Source organism: Choloepus didactylus, chromosome 9 (assembly GCF_015220235.1).
Source record: "Choloepus didactylus isolate mChoDid1 chromosome 9, mChoDid1.pri, whole genome shotgun sequence".
NCBI classification, from domain to species: Eukaryota; Metazoa; Chordata; class Mammalia; order Pilosa; family Megalonychidae; genus Choloepus; species Choloepus didactylus.
Window position 1 is genome coordinate 62,372,053 of NC_051315.1, and position 18,530 is coordinate 62,390,582.

General features: G+C 42.1%; 1 protein-coding gene and 1 long non-coding RNA gene across 5 annotated transcripts in view; one reads left to right on the forward strand and one right to left on the reverse strand.

The window, feature by feature from the left end:
* RAPGEF4 (Rap guanine nucleotide exchange factor 4) overlaps positions 1 to 18,530 on the forward strand; it is a 346,445-nt gene that overhangs the window by 319,768 nt on the left and 8,147 nt on the right. For all 3 annotated transcript variants that reach the window (XM_037849336.1, XM_037849337.1, XM_037849338.1), the window contains 6 exons: positions 3,605 to 3,730; positions 4,116 to 4,294; positions 7,120 to 7,210; positions 10,846 to 10,896; positions 11,677 to 11,764; positions 12,180 to 12,244. In XM_037849336.1, coding sequence (XP_037705264.1) covers positions 3,605 to 3,730; positions 4,116 to 4,294; positions 7,120 to 7,210; positions 10,846 to 10,896; positions 11,677 to 11,764; positions 12,180 to 12,244 — 600 coding nt within the window. The remainder of the gene's footprint in view (positions 1 to 3,604; positions 3,731 to 4,115; positions 4,295 to 7,119; positions 7,211 to 10,845; positions 10,897 to 11,676; positions 11,765 to 12,179; positions 12,245 to 18,530) is intronic.
* Positions 339 to 9,991, reverse strand: LOC119544159. Of its 2 annotated transcripts, XR_005218780.1 has the most exons (4): positions 9,798 to 9,839; positions 8,879 to 8,960; positions 6,405 to 6,484; positions 339 to 848 (listed from the first exon to the last, which is right to left on the reverse strand). It is a non-coding gene; the product is annotated as an uncharacterized LOC119544159 (long non-coding RNA). The 2 variants fall into 2 exon arrangements; XR_005218779.1 differs by lacking the exon at positions 8,879 to 8,960 and having other exon boundaries at positions 9,798 to 9,991.

Sequence of the window (18,530 nt, forward strand, 5' to 3'; positions counted from 1 at the left end):
ACTTGCTTTAGCCTCTTCCCTGTAGGCACTCTGCCATTCACTGTGCTGTGAGTTATGTCATCATGCGAAGGGGTGGTCGGCCCTTACCTGCTTCTCATAACTTTAGTCACAGAGCTCCTTTTCCGGCTTTCTAAAGATTTCCTTTGGGGACAGTCCTTCTAGGAAGAGTAGCACACAGAATGAGTCTGCAGTACGGAATGTTGCCCAAACCCTTTGATCCATCAGCACATACTCATGAAATGTCTGCGTTGTGTTCTTTGCTGGGCTAGCTTCTGTGTGGTGCCAGACCTGTGTCCCAGAGCCTCTGTCCTTCAGACAGTTATAGTCAAGTTACAGAGATGAGACTAATATAAACAACCTGGAACAGAACAATTTGTAGTGTTAAATTGTATTGTCTAGAATTAGCATAATACTAGTGATTCATCTTAGTGGTTAAGTGGTTAAGCTTTATTCTCTTGACATTTTGTTTAAGGCTAATGTTAGTACAGAGCAAATTCCAATAAAGTCCCACTGTACTGTAATTTGGTTCTACAATTATCTGCTCACTTGTTCCTCAAAATTTATTTAGCACCTACTACATCATTCCTGGTATCGTGAATGGTTCTGGCTTGGGATGGTCTCAAAGACAGATCCATCATGGTCCTTGTCTCTGAAGGAGCTCACAGACGAGGGGGGACACCAGCGTGGAATCAGTGAGAAGCGGAGGTGACAGGTGCCACTGTAGAGCTGTCCCATATTCACAGAGGGTGTGGCAGCACAAGAGAGAGGGACGCTGGGTGGCAGCTTGCTTTATCCATCTCTCCATCACCGACAATCAACATATCCTTTTTATGACTTAGTTTCCTCATCTGGAAAATGGGAGGGTGACAATGTTACACCCCCAGTCACCACCATCCCGCCTTAAAAAAGAATTAATTTCTCAAAAAAGGTGGGGAGAGAGTCTATGGGATTTCTGTGTGCGTAGGCAGTTTTCAGACCTGACTGTGCAGTGAAGACCCTACACAGGTTCTACTGTGCCTCATCTGTAGGAAATTTCCACTGGGATCTCTGTGAGGAAATGGCCCAATGAGATGCTTTCTACGGGGCCAGGGTCAGAATGTAGATTCTGCACTTTAGATAGAGGAGCATCCTTTTCTGCTCAAATTGCCTCTCCAGCAGGCTCATGGAAGAAAGGGTCAATATGCCCTTTGCCAAGGAGGAGGAGGAGGCTTGGTGAGACGTGCCTGCTCAAATAAAAGTGGAGGTTCAACTAGGCTTTCTTTTCGTCTCTCAAAAAGGATGCAGGAATGATAGACCAGCATCCAAAACTAAAAAGTCTTTGCATATTTCTTAATACTGGCCTCCTCCCTGTAGTTGTTGCGTTAATTGATTGCCAGTATGAAAAGCCATGAAAGCTCAAGGAAAAGAGGTAGGGAGCTAGGTAGACTGAGTCACTCCCATCTTGAAGAGAGAGCAAATCCCAGGAATAGAGAGGGAGGGGGAGCTCTATAGAGGAGCTGAGGGGGCTACAAGAGGAAAAGGAGAATGTGGAGAGCCAGTTTAAGCCTGAGAGGTGATCTCAAGACCTAGCATTTAAAAGTGTCCAACTTTCCTACCTAAGACTGACTCTGGTTAAAATCGTTCTCTTTGCTTCCATAAGTGACTTGCCTGTCTCCACCAGCCTCAGAGCCACTATGGTGGGTCCCTGAGACTCAAAACCCTGCAATCGTTGTCATTCTTCCCTGTTCTCTGCCCCCTGAATGCGCAGCAACAGTATTTAACTCTTACATCCAGGTGTACTGACACTTTCCTGTGCATGTCTTGCTGCAGCACTTCTGGGAAGGGAACAGATTTGGGCAAGAGGAAGTACCTCCTCTGTGCTGGGCACTGTGCTTCACTTAGCTCATCCCCCCCACCCCCAGTCCTCTTATCAAACATAGGGGTAGGTATTATGATTTTGATTTACCAGAGCAGAAACAGACATTCAAGAGTTTAGGGAATGAATCCAAGTCGACACAGTTGGAATAAAATTTAGACTCAGAGTCTACCTCACTGCGAGGCTGGCACTAACCTGCTCTGTGATCTGGTCTGTGACCATGTCTCTTAGCGCTTGTCCCTGCCATCAGCCTATTCGCCTAAAGAGCTGTCACCCTCCAGTACCTCGGTCCAACAAAGCCCAAATTCCTTGTCTGGTGCTCAAAAGACTTTCTAAAAGCGGTTCAAGCTGTCCGTTTGGTCCCCCTGCACTCACTGTCCCTGCCAAGCCAGTCTCTGGGCAGCTTCCCCCCATACATGCCTTCCTTGCCATTCTCCAAGCTGGTTGCAGACTATCTTGGATAATGCTCAGGGAAAGCCTCATTGTTCCCAATCCACCGAAGTTTGTCTGTTTCATCTTTTAAATCCAAGCTTGTTTCTCTGAAAACCTCTTCAGATGAACATTCATTCCAAATACCCACTAACTCTCAAAAAGCCCATTCATGTTCCTGTACCTGTTTATCTGCGTATCTGGGAGTTGTGTGTGTTGATGTGTCTGTCTGTCTGTTTATTCATGTAAATGAATCCCCACAGCTGACTCTATCAGTGTGCAGTGCTGAAGTTGCTGGTCAGATCGACTCCTCTCTTCGACTATAAACTTTCAAATCCAAGGACCTCTTATATCCTGAGCATGCAATTCTGTTTGTAAGCAGAATGCAGTGGGCGTTTATACAATGCAATGGTTATGGTGATGATGATGGTGAAGATGATGGCAGAACTTGTATAATATCTGTACTTCTGACATGAATATTGACTATCCAAATATGGCTAGCATCATATTGGGGAAATACCCTTTTAATTCATGTGAATTTTGTAACTTTGTAATGTATATATTGCATATGTTATATAGAGATATTCTTGTATTATAGATGTGTCCAGTGTTTATAAATCATTCATCTTACTAAGTAAAAGCACTTCAGATCAATTTTCAAAAAACAAAAATGAGATAAATAAGTCAGATAGGAAGTTTTGACTGAAGGTCTTCCAGAAAATAGCAATTTGTTCTTCTACTATCTAGCCCAGGACACCATGACCATGTGAATCTCATTCTTGGCCCCAGATCTCCCAGCGGTAAAGGAGACAGGCTTCATGCACAGCCCCCGAGCACAGAGGCATCCCATCACCTAGAAACTCCAGGCAATGCTGTAAGCGAGGGAAATGCAGCCCCTTGACCACAGCCACTGGCCCCTCAGTGGTTGGTAGCACTGTGTCCAAAACAGGCATGCCAGGACCTGCTTTGGGACAGCTTCAGTGGGAAGTAGAAGAGGAAGAGTTTCCAGGGCCCCACCCCCACCCCAGGCCCAAGCACAAGAGAACCTCCATGGGTTACTCATCACGGGATCTTATTTTCCACTGTCCACATTTTTCAGTCAGTGAATTGACGATAATGATGATTATAACTATAAGGATGACACGAGAGCACGTGAGCGTTGAGAGCAAAGGTGAGTTGCTCTTCGGGGTAAAGTCATATTGCAAGATATTCCTGAAAGCATCTCCAGAATCTGTTCCCCTCAGAAGCTCCTTAAAGCATTCAGCATTAACTACCTGTCTGTATTGAGATTCTGATATATTTTTGCATTATTATTCATAGACTCCCTTGCCAGAACAAGAAGGCCCAACTGTTGGAACAGTGGGAACTTTTGAACTGATGAGCTCTAAAGATTTAGCATACCAGATGACGATTTATGATTGGGAGCTCTTCAACTGTGTGCATGAGGTAAGGTTCCCATTCGGGTGCAAAGCTAGATGGAGCCTGCTGGCCTTGCTCAACTGCAAGTGTTAGTATGAGCTGCAAAAATATGGGAAGCACATAATGAGTTCTGTGAACACTGAGTTTATTAATAAAGCCTGTCATAAAGTCTTTGAGTATTAAAGAAAAATCTTTATGATTTACCATATGCTGTATCTTCTGAGTATATTAAGCCAGGAATACCTAGTTTATATTCATATATTTATCAGATCTCAACTGTAGTACAAGTTGAGTCCTGATCAGTGATTGCACATCTGCTGACCAATAAAACACTGACTTAACAAATAGAGAAACCTGTCTGGTGTTTTCCCTTAAAAATGAATAAGTGAAATTGTTTTCCTTCCTTTTCTAGCTGGAGCTAATCTATCACACATTTGGAAGACATAATTTCAAAAAGACCACAGCAAACTTGGATTTGTTCCTGAGGAGATTTAATGAAATTCAGTTTTGGGTTGTCACTGAGATTTGCCTTTGTTCCCAGCTCAGCAAGCGTGTTCAGCTCTTAAAGAAATTTATTAAGATAGCGGCCCAGTAAGTATCTTTAGCTTGGGAAGAGAAAAAATTTTGCACTGTGTTTTCATTTTGCTCTCCTAGACTACATCTGAAAAGGAAAGCAAGATATAGGAACTACTTATGCACGGGGGCCCAAGAATTACCAAACTCTTGTAAAGGTGAATATCTTCTAGCTTTTGTAATGTTTAATATCAGTATATAAATCAACATCCTACAACTGTGATGCTGGAGTCCAAATTGTGACCTCTCTTTGCTCTGTACTGCTCCGACTTTTTTTCCTCCCCTGAGGATTCCTTTTGCAAACAGTTCTGTTGCAGAAAGTTCTGTTTAAAAATCTTAATGACACATTCTCGCCAGTAGAGGGCAGTGGAACATGCATGTATAACAGCACATCCAACTTAAACCAGCTTAAAATCAGTGAAATGCATAAAGGCGAGCTACCCTGGTACATGAAAATCATCTCCATAAACATCAGAAAAAATCAAGCATCTTATAAATATTCTATTAAACAGCACTTCATGGGAAACAATTTATTTACTGCAGGGGCCAGTTAGATTCTTCCCTGACATGAATTTAATCTTCTCCTGCCAGTTCGATATGCCTGACAACCTCCTGTTTACTTTCATGTTTTTGGTATCACCACAATGCTAAAAATAAAATGCTAAATGCGGCCTGTGGCTGTGAGACTTCTTTCCTTTCTAAATGCAGGGCTCTCTAGCACAAGAAGGTTGAGAGTATAAGTGACCAGAGCTAGGCAATTTTCTTGAGCCAAACAGTTTAGATCCCAAACAGAGTCTGATTTCCAGGGCTTAACAAAGAAGTAAACGCTGCTTGATGTTTTATAGATATCAGCTGAACAAATGTGTTGAGTTATTTTGCCTTGCATTTTAGAGTTCAACAGAATACCCAAATCCTTTGGTTTCAAATGCTGTTGTCTCTTAATTGGAAAAGCTGGCTATTTGAAGAAAGATTTGGTAGAACCTTGCTAATGGGTTTCTGACTCACAGTGTAGCCACTTTACCTAAGAGTCTGGCCAGTCTCGTTGCAAGAGGCAGATGCCTTCACATATTTGGATTGAGATGAGTATGGAAACACTGACAACATATGCTTTCCCGTCATAATGAGCACATTCTCTCTTCACCTTAGCCTGGCACTACTAAGTGCCACAAGGAGGAGAGAGAAGCAGTCTGCATGCAAATATGGGAGGTCGGAAAGCACTTTAGGGTCTAGTTCTGAAGTATTACAGAGGCAACATAGGAGAGCATTTCAAAAACTCAGGGTTTTTTTTAAAAGTGCCTTTGCCTTTCTTAACATTCTGCCTCTGCTTAAGTGAATGAATTGGGAAAACAGGCTTTGGTATAAATTGGTTTGTATTATTTAACCATTGCCTTGTGCTGAGCTAGACTGTCCTGTATTGGAGCTGTGTTTACAGCCCAGCTTGAGAAGATTGTAGATGTCAGTAAACTTGAGATCTACAAGAAAGAGAGGTAAACCTGGTGGCAGTAACATCTGGTTTACAGACTATTTTTAGAGAACTTCAACTTGCTCTTTGTCCTCTCTAGAACGCTGTGAAGTTGGGAGACCAGATGTCATTATCCCTTTTCCCAGATGAGGAGACTGAGGCATAGAAAAATGTCGTGACTTATCTAGGGTGTTAAATTTGATTGGTAAAGAGCAGGAAACAGAAAAACAGGTCTACAATCTAGCATTGATTCCTTCAAGATCACATACACAGGATAAATGCAGATACAAGTATCTGACTATGCATGCTTGCCTGCAGCCCCTGACCTGGGAGCCACTGCCCCAGCACAGGACAAGTCTTGTGTGCTTTCTCGCCAGTGGGATTAGACACACTATACCTTCTCTGAAATATATGTTCTCATTTCCACACAGACAGTTTAAGAATTGCTTTACAAGGAGATCATGAGCAGACAATGCCACAATTTAACTAGCCCTTTACAAAAATGTTAATCCAAAAAAAAAGCTTTTATGATTTAGTCAATTTAGATAAGCATATTGATTTCACATGAGAATTTGCATTTACTGTGAAATGAATTCTTTCCATTTTTAGAGAGATGGTATAAAGAAGTCGGGATTCCTGTTGTTTTTTTTAAATTAAACCACGTACCTAGGCTAAACGGTGCCATCCTGATAGGCATTTTTGGTCTTGTTCCGTATGTCTTACTCCCAAATGCATCTTCATATGAGCTAATGGTGACATAAATACAGATTTAGAAATAATCATTGACTTCAGTAACACACAAAGAAAATAAGGTTTTATTTTTAGCCAATTGTTTAGCTTTTTTATCTACTTTAAAACTCCTTGAGAATAAGTACCCAGCCCACAAGGGATCATGCCTTGTAAACTGATTTTTTCAACAAATTGGAAGCATGTTTTATGGCAGGTAGAAACCATGGTAGTTGCAGTGTTGACTTCTGTGGTTCCTCTGCTTGCTAGGGGAGGTGGCGACCTCTGGGCTAAAGCTCTGGAAATCTCCAAGGACATTTTGCTCTCTCTTCCGCTTCCATGAGATGCTTACCCCCAAAAAGGCTTTTAGCAGCTTTGGGATTATAGTAACAATCCCTAGGGTAGGTATCCTGAAATTCCTTCTCCAAACCTGAACCTGGATGGCCAAACCATCACCTTTCTAAAACTGCTGTGAAAAATCAAATAGCAGAACACGGTTACCCAGGTGGAACTTATACAATGCATTAAATCTCTCATCTCCTGTTCTCATAATAGAGTGCTGACGAATATTAATGACTATCAGAAAATAGAACTCGAATTTTTTATCTCATTCAAAAGTGGCATTTTACTTAAGGATGAGCCTCTTGTGTTTCAGCTGTAAGGAGTACAAAAATCTGAATTCCTTTTTTGCCATCGTCATGGGACTAAGTAACGTTGCCGTGAGCCGCCTGGCACTAACGTGGGAGGTAAGCTTCAGCTGAGATCCAGCTGGGACTTTTGCCTTAAGAATAAAAACACAGGCTCACCAGTGCGTGTTTTTGTAGAAATATCACTCACATTGTTGTAACAATGGAAAAGCTGGGACCCTTTGAGGGAGGTGACCTGTCTCTCCTTTTTCAGTTACCTCAGAGTGTGGATTTAAAAAGGTATTGTCCTTTTGTGTGTATGGGGGCGGGGTGGAGGGTGTCCCAGCTTCTCTACCTACACGATGCAAATAACAATAAGTCCAGTGCCCAAGTATAATAGGAAGGAACAACACTGCACAGATGGCTTCCAAGGTTTTGCTCATAGATTCCATTGCTTTCTGAAATGTCTGCTTATTACTTTTGCAATAAGCCTTATCTATAATTATAAGAGGATAGAAGATCCATTTTTATCCAAGTAGTCATTTTGCTCTTGAGAGAATTAGCCAGGAGACCAACTGTTTGGACCGACTGAGGACTAAGTGTCTTAACCATCTGGCACACCTCCCCGTGTGGAGGAGCAACAGTTGGCAAACTCTCAGTTTGGGGCAAAAGTTGTGCTGAATTTTGTAATAAACGTGTATTGTGTATTGTGAATTTCTGTAGTAAATGTGATTAGTGGTTTGGCGATGGTTGGTTATTTCTGCCAGAAAAGAACATCTTTTATCCTTAGGTAAGTGCTCAAAATGTGCCTGACCCCTTATGTGTGCAATATAGTTGAAGAAATGCTCATCTCTAATAGAGGACACACACAGAAATAGACTCTTACTAAAAATAAAAACGTGTGTAAGGGGGACACAAAAAGAAGGCAAGGAGTACATAACAGAGATTCAGTTTGCAGTGGTGCTTAAAGATGGCCATTTACATCACTAAATATTTTCCTTGAAACTATTTTCCTCCCCACTTCACTCTTGAAATGATTTTCTTTCTCTGTCCCTCCTAAATATTTCCATTGTTTATAGGGCAGGTCCTCACAAGTCCTTCTGTCTTGGGTTTCTCTTAAAATTCCAGGCAGATGCAGCACAGAGCAGCTCATCCCTGAATATAGGAATGAGGGAATTGGCGAGGACTGCATGCCATGCAGCTGTGTCATCTTCCAGCAAGGAAAAGGGCGGTGTTAGGGCTGCCAGTAAATCTAAGCAATGAAACCTTATTGCAGGTTCCCCTGTCTTGGAACCCAGGGCTCTTGCAATCTCTGGAGACAGGGTTTCCTCTCAGATAATCTGCTTTCCCCAACCTGCTTCCAGATTCTAATCCCCCCGTAGAGTTCACGTGATCCTTTAGTGGTTGGGGATGTCAAGAAAAGTTATAAAGCCTCCTAGGGGTCCAGGAAGGCCAGGTATTGGGGTCACTTAACAGCACCCAGACATTGACACACATGGAAAAACTATCTGACCACCCCACCCCCTTCTTGGCCTAAGGAGAAAAATAGGAGGTTGCTTGAAAGGGTGCATTTGGCAAAGTAAGATATTTAATTGGCCAGATCTTCAACTTCATGGGGACGGGAAGTGTATCTGTCTATGAGCTTCTATTTTCATTGTTGTCTGTTGCTAAGAAGACAAGGTTAATCTTTCATCATTATAAACCCTTGTTTTTTAAGGTGACATGTAATTATATAATTCTGTAGGAAGAGCTGGCATTCATAAGCATCTCTAATTTAGGTTTATCCACCTGTATATACTGAGAGCCTTCCAAGGGCTTCCTGTACAATTCCAGTGAGTTCCAAGGTGGATAAGTGAGAAACGGCACCTGACTGCAAGGAAAGATAGAACACTCATGAACAAACGAACAAAACAGTTTATAAAGTTAAACCGTATGGCAAAGGGAACGGTTCAAAATAGAAGGGAAAGAACATTCTGAGATGAAGCAAATGGGAGTAATAATCTGAAGTGGAGTTTCTCAGCCTTAGTACTGTTGACATTTGTCTGAATGATTCTTTGTTGGGGAGGTGAGGGCTATCCTGTGCATTGTAGAATACTTAGCAGCATACCTCATCTCTACCCAGTAATTATCTGAAGCACCACTCCCACCCAGTTGTGACAACCAAAAATACCTGCAGATATTGCTAGATATCCCTAGGAGGTGAAGCAACCCCCGTTAATTACCACCATTCTGGAGGAATGAGGGATGGGTATATAATAGTATTGAGGAACACGTAATTTTTTATTACCATGGACCCTCCTGCCTTTGACTTAACAACCAGCTGAGTAAAGAAAGGGAACTAAAGTGATGGAGGCCCAACCAACCGTGTAATTCATTCCTAATTCTAAAAATGGACTATGTTCATGGAAAGCTGTTGCCTACCATTGTGATTTGTATACTCCACTGGGATAAGAATTTTGCATCCTTTATTGCTCCATCCCAGCTTTTGTACCTTAGTAATCCATTCCCTCCAAGGAACGATACCAGCTTTCCCCGAAACTAACTTGGAAATAGGTGACTTGGCAAATCAGTTTGGAGGATATATAGGACCCTTAGTTCCTAGAACAAAATAAGATTTTTTTTATATAAACATTTAAATGAATATGACAAACTGAGTCAGATCTGAGAGAAAAAAGGAGAGAGGAGCATTTATGTGGATTGCAGAAACCTGATTCATGACTTGATTGTTGGAGACAGACTTCACCGTGAGTTGGGAATATTTGAGGATAAGGTTTGGTCAGTGCTTCAGCAGTCTCCGGATGGAAGAGATCATCTCACTCCTCTGTCTTGGCTTGGCCTTATCAGAAGAGAAAAGTTCAGCTTTGTTAGAAACTCAGGACCTAAGCAACGTGGAACCGATAGATTGAAAGATGGTTCATGTTGACCTGTTGGAGTAGAGATGTGGGTGCAGTAAATGATGCTGAATCAGGGGCCAAAACATAACCATGAAAGATTAATAAACTGATAGAGTGCTCAAATTTTGTGTTATAGCAGGGAAGGGAAATCCTGTTGGGGAAATGTTCATGTGGAAAAACACAGAGCATAAGGAGGGTGGTAGAAAAGGAGGCAAGCGATGTGAGTTACAGAGGCTCTGCTGATCATCAGCCGTGGGGCTTTGGGAAAGTTGTTCAAACTGTGATACTGAATTCTCTCCACTAGTAAAACAAAGGTTTATTCTAATCAAACAAATGTTTATTGAGGGCTTGCTATGTACCCAGCACTCTTCTAGGCACTGAGGATACAGCAGTAAACAAAACACGAAAATCCCTGTCCTCATGTAGCTTTCCATGTGAAGGAAGGGGAGGGTTGAAATAGTTTATAAAATTCTTTTAGCTCTAATATTCTCTGGGGTCTAAATTCCTGACTGTGGGAATAAGGGAGTTTTAAATAATACTAATAATAATTCCAGACCACTTATGGTCTGGGGAATGCAGTCCTCTTTATGAACCATCCAGTTCAGAAAACCTTATAAAAGCGGTAAGACCAAAGATTCATAGTTACTTTGAGATCAACTAGGTTAAGATGTTTAAAAGGTGAGTTCTCCATATTCTAGAAGATTATTCTAAATGACAGGACGGATTACAGCCCAGCTGGTCTCAGAGATGTTTGATTAAATGCCAAAGGAAATACATTTCTTCTAGAAATGGTAATACTTGATACATTGAATCAGACACTGAATCTGACATATACGTGTGGCATTTTCATTTCATTAACAGAAACTGCCAAGCAAGTTCAAGAAGTTCTATGCAGAGTTTGAAAGTTTAATGGTAAGTGACAGGGGCTACTTTATTCTGTTCACTGTCTGTATTAATCCAATTTCTGATTAGCTGAATTTAAGTTCCCATTTCAGAAATTTTATCTGTCCTTGTGTGACTTTAAGAAGTTTATGATCCCGTTTTAGTACTGCTAAAACAAGCATGTCTTACTAATGAATGGCACCCCCAGGAACTAACTTAAAGAGGACTTATGTCCCACATAAGGTCAATTTGTGTAACTAAGAAAAGCAGTGTAATAAGATCCTTTCCATCTAGCACAGGCTGGCTCTGGATTTGAAGCTGCATTTTCCTTGGCTTACCAAAATTATTTTTCCCTGTTGGCTGGGAGGTGTTAACAGACAGAAAAGGAATGATGGGAGTTGGCAGGAGCGATGGGCTGATTGCAGCGAGAATAAGTCAGGACTGGCTGTGCAAGGCAGAGCGGAGGGAGACCCAGGCCCCCAGGAAGAATATGGGGCTTCAGGAGGAAGGGAAGCTCCTGCTTTAGGTTAATTTACACACTTTATAATTGCTTTCAAAGGGAATCCCTCCCCTGTGCCCCTGTAGGCAAATCTCCTTTTCAAAGAAGAAAGGGAACGAAATGCAAATTATTTTCATGCCACACATGAAGCTGTTTTAAAACATTAATCATTTCATTTAACTAAGTCTACCTTTCTTTTGTAGCTATACTAGATACAGAAATACCAGGTGACACGGCTGGGTGTATTAGGAGGTGGAAGGGCAGTGTATGTGTCACTTGTCATCAACCAGCATCTCTATGTTTCTCTTAAGGACCCTTCAAGAAACCACAGGGCCTACAGGCTGACCATGGCCAAGCTGGAGCCTCCTCTTATTCCCTTCATGCCCTTGCTCATTAAAGGTAAACCCTCAGCAGATGCACCGGGCAGGCAGGCGTTGGGTGTTTGGGGAAGATGAACAATGGCCTAATCAGATTGAGCTCTTTGGGAGCAATGATCCCAGCCCTCCTTTTCTACCTTCTTCATCATCTTCTCTCAGCCCTGACTTTTCTAAAAGGGCTGGGAAGATGAGCGGAGGAACAGGGCTCCGTAATTTGGAAGACATGTTAGTGAAACAGAGAGTTAGTTTAGAAATTTTACTAATCTCAGGTGAAGTGATTTAGAAAGTTAAACACCTAACATAAAAGGATCTATTATCAGCCTTTTTCAGTTGCAGTGTTATGCAAATCCACCAGCTTAATCTAATGGTGCTATTGTGCCTTCTTAGTATGACATATTTCGGTTAGTGATTAGAATGTGGCTTTTATTTCTATACAGATATGACATTTACTCATGAGGGGAACAAGACGTTCATTGACAATCTAGTAAACTTTGAAAAAATGGTACGTACAGTATTATAACCTTAACTACAATGTTTTTTTAAGTAAAATTTGCATTTGTACTAATAAAAGAAATAATTTTCATATATGCTGCCATGTTAAAAAGGTAGTTACACATAAAGGAGTTTTGAAATATTTGGTTTAAATTGGCTACCTATTTTATTGTGTCAGTTCTCTTTTGTGAAATTGAATAGCATTTGTGCTGCAGCTCCCAGCAGCAGCTAGCTTTTAAGCTATGTGTTCCGTCCTCGGCCGCCTGTTGCTAAAATGCACAAATGTTCCAGAGTGAGTTCCATGTTGTTATTTTGTTGTAAGGTTTGTGGAGCTAGCCTGCCCAGGATGCCTTTGAAATGTTGATCTGCCAAGCCTGGCCATAGTGCATGGAGGTAAAAGGCAATTCTATAGCACGTCTTTATTATGAGGATTTAATCTAAATGTGTATTGCTTATCTCACTAAAGTTCACCAAAGTTCAGAGGAGGATCTTGAAGATCTTTATAGCCACTGGCACATAATCAATATGTTTGCCACCACCACCACCCCCGCCCCACACATACAGCAGCATTATCTGGCAGTGGTTACTTAGAACTTTATTTTCTTATATTCTGTGAAGCAATAGTAGCAGGTCATGCCAAAACCTTTTTTTAGCTACATAGTGCATGTTAATGGAATGATCAATTGTCTTCTGAATCCTTTGGCTGCAATTGGACAGATGGGGTGTTACAGTGTTTGTCTTTTTGTGGGTGAGCTTCTGCCCCGGTGTACAATTTGCAGTGGTGAAAGTGGTGCTGTGGAAAGACTCAGGGCTTGGAGTTCAGAAGACATGAGGATCAGTTCTCAGCTTCATCACTTTGTAGCTTCTCTGTGGGTCAGTTTCCCCAACAGAAAATGGGGGTAATTTCTGTTCCATCTATCTGAAGATTGTTGGTGGGTCCCTGGTTGGTAAACCATGAAGTGCTATAGAATTCCTAATCAGAAAGCCATTGTTTTAATTGTCTCTTAAAGTTCAGCTAAAATGTGTGACACCAGGAGAATTTAAATTACCCTGCAGAGATCCTGTGAGGATCATCAGCACCATTCAGTTCTGGGAATGAGCTTATTGCAAAGTCCAGCTTGGTAAAGAAGTGCAGTTATCACTGAGCGCTAGTTCCCTGTGTCTTAAGCATCCTAGGAAATAGCACATGAGGACACAATCCTCAAAGGTACTTTCTACCAGAGGGCATATATTTTCTCAGCAGTCTTCTTCCCACCAAGGGTAGGGTATGGACATCTCTGTTTCTGTGTCAGTTTAGCAATTCATTGATCAAAGTAAAAAACGTCTTTGCTCACTTGTTAGCAGGGAAAATTAAACAGTGTTTCCCTGATTTCTCAAAGGAAAACCTGTTTTCCAGAAGTTGGTTTCCAGATACAATGAAAGAGTTAACAAATGGGTAAAGAACCTTCCGGATCACTTACGCAGAAATGCAGTCTGAGGTGTGGCCAAGCCAAACAGTTGAGTATAAGATATACATGTACACAGAGGTGTAGACGTCAAGGTTCCCCAAAGTGTAGACTGAGCGTTAGAACTCTTGATCTTTGAAGTTAACAAAACCAAACAAACAAGAACAGCACAAGTATGCAAAGCCAACCATCTGTTGGGAGGATGAAAGAAATTGTTTCATCTGGGTTTTCAGATCTTGGCTTCACATCCAGAACCTGCCTATGAAGAGTCAAAATCACATTCAGTGGATATTAGGAAAGTCCCCTGTATTAATTAAGGTTCTCTAGGGAAGCAGAACCAATAGGAGATACCTATAAATATGAGATTTTATAAAAGTGTCTCACACAACTGTGGGATGCACAATTCCAAATTCTGAAGGGCAGAATGCACAAGTCCAAATTCCATAGGGCAGACAGCAAGCTGGCAACTCTGATGAAGGTCTTTGATGAACTCCGACTGAAGAAGAAATGAATGTTCTCTCTTCTGCCTTAAAAGTCTTCGACTGATTGGATTAAACCCAGCTGATTGAATTCTCTAGTTGTGGAATATACTCCTTTCGTTAATATAATCAGCCACTGATGCATGCAATTGACTGATGATTTAATAAACTAGCCTTCTGTTTTATTAACCAGCCACAAATTTCCTTTCTATAATGGTTAGGCCAGTGCTTGCTTGACCAGACACGTGGGCACCATCACCTGGCCAAATTAACACATGAACCCAACCATCACATCCCCCCACTCCCCATTTCTGCACTTTATGTCCACGGTAGTGGATTCTTAGACGTCCGGCAGTGAAACAAGAAGTCTTTTCACATCCTACTGTCAGAGAGTCCACCTTTGCTTAAAAGCAACTGAATAGTTAAGATAGCAGTTCCACTGCAATAATGGAAACCTAAATTAAGATGGCTTAAGCAAGATGAGGTTATTTATTTCTCACTTAAAAGTCCAGAAAGCAGTCAAAGTTCCAGGCTTCTTCTCTCTTGCCACTTTACCACCTGCATGGTCCAAGATGACTGACCCCACATCCCTATTCCAGCCAGAGGGAAGGGGAAACGGAACAGGGCAGGCCTCCCTCTTCCCTGTAGGGAAATGGCCTGGAAGTTGCACTCTCCCTTTGCTCACATTTTATTGGCCAGAAACTTAATAACATGAAAGGAAAGTTAGAAAATGTAGCTCTTATTTTGGGTATCCATGCGCCCCACTAAAAATTAAGAGGTTCTATTACTATGAAAGAGAAGGGAAGAAAAGATCTTGAAAGAGTACTGGTATTTCTCTTCTTCAGCAGCTTCAAAAATTTTATTTTGTTTGATAAATCATACCGTGAGAAAATTTTAGGATTGCCCTTCTTCAAGTTAATGTTACTGGAAAATGAAAATGCAAAAGGATTTGTTTATGCTTTCCCAGCCTGACTTGAACCAACCAGGCACTTGTTGCCAACTTTCTAACATTTTCTCCCCATAAACTAGCCCACCCTCGCCCCATACCATAACCACCACTACTTATACCTCCCAGTAGTGGCTGCTATTATTACCATGTATCTTGGGGAAGGATATATCTTCCTTTTCAAGTTGCTGTCAATACTGCTCACCAGTCATTCATCAGCAAGCCAAGGTAGTGAGCAGAACTCAGCCCCTTAGTGGGGCTGGTATGCTGTGTCCCAGAGGGAGCCCCTGCCAGAGGCAGAAGTCACCAAGGTAGCTAGGAACTCAGGCACCTTTTCTCGGTGGCAGCATTGCACAGTCATAGCAAACCACTGCGTCAAACCCAAAATAATTTTATTTGGAACTTCTTCACCCTTGAGGTATGAAATGAGGATTAGAGAATTTGTTTCATATTTGTTTTCAGGATTTATGGGTATGAACAAAGGGGAATTCACACCCTGATCCTTACGGAGAAAAAAAGAGGCAGATATTCTTTCATTTGGGGGGAACATAAAGGAGTATTCGAAAAAAAATGTTTGAATAAAGCCCTTAGCAGCTTTCTATGGCATACATGAATATTTATAACATTTAGGAGGTAGACTAGGAATGGATTAGAGGATAATATGCTGGCCGCCTGCCACATCCCAGACTGCATAAAGCATGCTGATAGGCACAGTTGCTACTGTATTAGGAGGTTGGTTCTATTTCAGCCATATCCATATTTAGGTTTATTTATTTATAAATAAGATTTTTAAGCTAGTCGTTTTATTTGGAATGAGACGCCTGGGACAAACCTCTTTACTTCTGGGGGTACTAACAGAAGCTAATTCATTAAAGAAGAGAAATGTTTTACACCATTTTATTTTTGTATCTCTAATAATGTCCTTAGATAATTAGCAAGTCTTTTTATATCAACAATCATGTTATTAAAAGATTCATGTAGAGAGCACTGGACTTGTTACCTCGAGCTATGGAAAAAAGAAACTCCCAGTAAAAATCTGGATGTTTAAATCTACCCAATTCTCAGACCTCTCCAACACAATGGAGATCTACTACAGTTTACTTTTTTTATATACAGATTTGTAGACTGGGCTAAATTCAGATCTCCCAAAGGGTAGACTTCAAAGCAACTCAACTCGTGTAGAGGCCAAGGATTGTACTAGGGAATATGAAGAAATCCAAAGCATAGTCCATGGCCATTAGGAGATTACAAAGTTGAAAAGATTAAACATGAACACATGAAACATTAAAATCAACACAATATATAAAACTCATTCACAACAGTAATAAAAGAGCTGTCAAAAGCAAAATATAGGGAGAGGTAACTTAGTGCGGATGTACCAGTGGAAAATAAAGCCATGTTAGATACAATGACATAATACAATCCATAACTCATAACTCAATTTCTGTGTACTCAGTCCAAGTTGGTGAGAATGCCCTTCTTTCTTTTCCCTCTTGCCCCAGGCCCTTTGCACTAGCTGTTGCCTTTGTCAGGAACGTCCTCCCCCCTAGTCTTCACCTCTCTGGCTCCTTTACTTAGGTCTCGGCTCAGGTGTCCCCTCCTCCAGGTGGTCTTCCATGATGCCCCTGCACCACCAGTCTTCTCTGTCAGATAACCTTGCCTGGATAGCCGGTTTCCCGATTTGAGAGGATCTTCTTTACTTGCCTCTTCATTGTCTGTCTGCCCCGTTAGAATGTGAATGCCCTGGACCAGGGATTGTGCCTATTTTGTCCACTGATACCTCCCTGGTACCCAGAAAGGTGTCTTGTACACACAAGAAATTGTTGTTGAATAAAAGAATAACCCAGTCATATTCCAGGGTAGCACTTGGTGATGTAGGAAAGCATTTTTGAAAAATGTTTTCAGTAACAAAGATTTAATCCCAAAGTGTTTTCTATTTTATTAGAAAATCTGATCAACCAGTATGTCCCAGAGCAGTTTGCATAAATGAGACTTGCCACCCTCTGTTCCTAACTGGGCATTATTCTGTCTGCCGTCCTCCCTGTGGCGCTGACCATGTCTGTCTTTCAGTGTCCTTCCCTGAGTACAGAGATGCACAAAGACTCTACATGTCCCTGGACATGCACCTGAGGTGCCATGTCCCCATGTATATGATCTGCCATGAGCATCATCGTATGTTGTACACATGTATCTTGATGGCACAGACCTCTTGGATATTAATGACCCATAGCCAGGAGGGCGAGCAGAGTTCTTCCTCAATAACACACAGTGAGGGCTGGTGCAGCATCTGGGCCTGTTTTGTCTCTGTCCAGACTGTGCACTTAATCCCACTTGGTCTTTGTAAGTCAGAGATTACATATTTCCAGATCTTGCAGTGAAAAATCCTTGTCTTGAATATGAGGGTCTGAGCGAAACAATCAGATGGCATAAATTTGGCTTTACACATGCTAATATTCATGCTAAGCAAAGAATAATAGACAGAAATGTTATATATGACAGGCATCTGGAGGGGGTGGGGTCAAATCAAATAGGGGCAGAAATAAGAAAAAAGAAAAAACAAAAACTATATGGCAAGCATTGACAACAAGAATGGTAGAGATCTCAAGGGAAAACAGAAGGAATGACAAAAACTGTTCAGGGCAGGCATTGAGAAGAGGCTTGAATCAGGGAGCAGCTGCCCAGAGCACTGGGAGCAGGAGCAGTGGGACCCAGGAAGGCGGAGGCTGGTTCTGGCAGTTTTCCATGAATGGGAGATGAAGGGAGTCTAACAGCTTAAGGTGGGGTTGCTTGCAGGGCCCGCCGGCCTGAACTTAAGAAACAGACCTGAGACCAGCTCCACTTCAGTGGTGGAGAGCCACAGGAGAGCTTGGACAGGGGGTCGAGAGCCAGTAGGGAGCTGCAGGAAAATCTGGAGACAGCTGGAGAGGCCCAAGAGGTCATGCACACATCTGGGTAGGAGTGCAGGTGTAGCTGGGGAGCCCACTCCTGAAGGGGAGGGTGCCACCGCAGCGTAAAAGGGCGAGGCCCGGGTTCCAGGAGCCCAGTCTGAGAATGGGGCGCTTCTCACACCTCACTGGATCCAAGAGGAAATTTGTGGGGGTGGGGGTGGGGGGCCCTAGCATCAGGGTCTCTCAGGGCTGCAGTCCAGAGAGCAGACAGCCCCTTAACCTGGACGTCGTCTTTGTACTGGTCACTCCGGAACTCAGGTGCCAGGAAGGACGTCTGCTTCTGAGTCTCTGTTTTCAGATATAGAGAGAAATAAGTACATGAGGAGAGTTGCACAGACTCCCTCATTTGCTGCCTCGCTTCCTCCATTCTGCGATTTCCTCTGGGAGCTGAAGTTCTGAGTGGAATCCGTCACTTTAAGCTGGGCCCCCTTGCAGCCCTGTAGGTCTGGAACGGCATGGCACGTTAATTTTTGCAAAC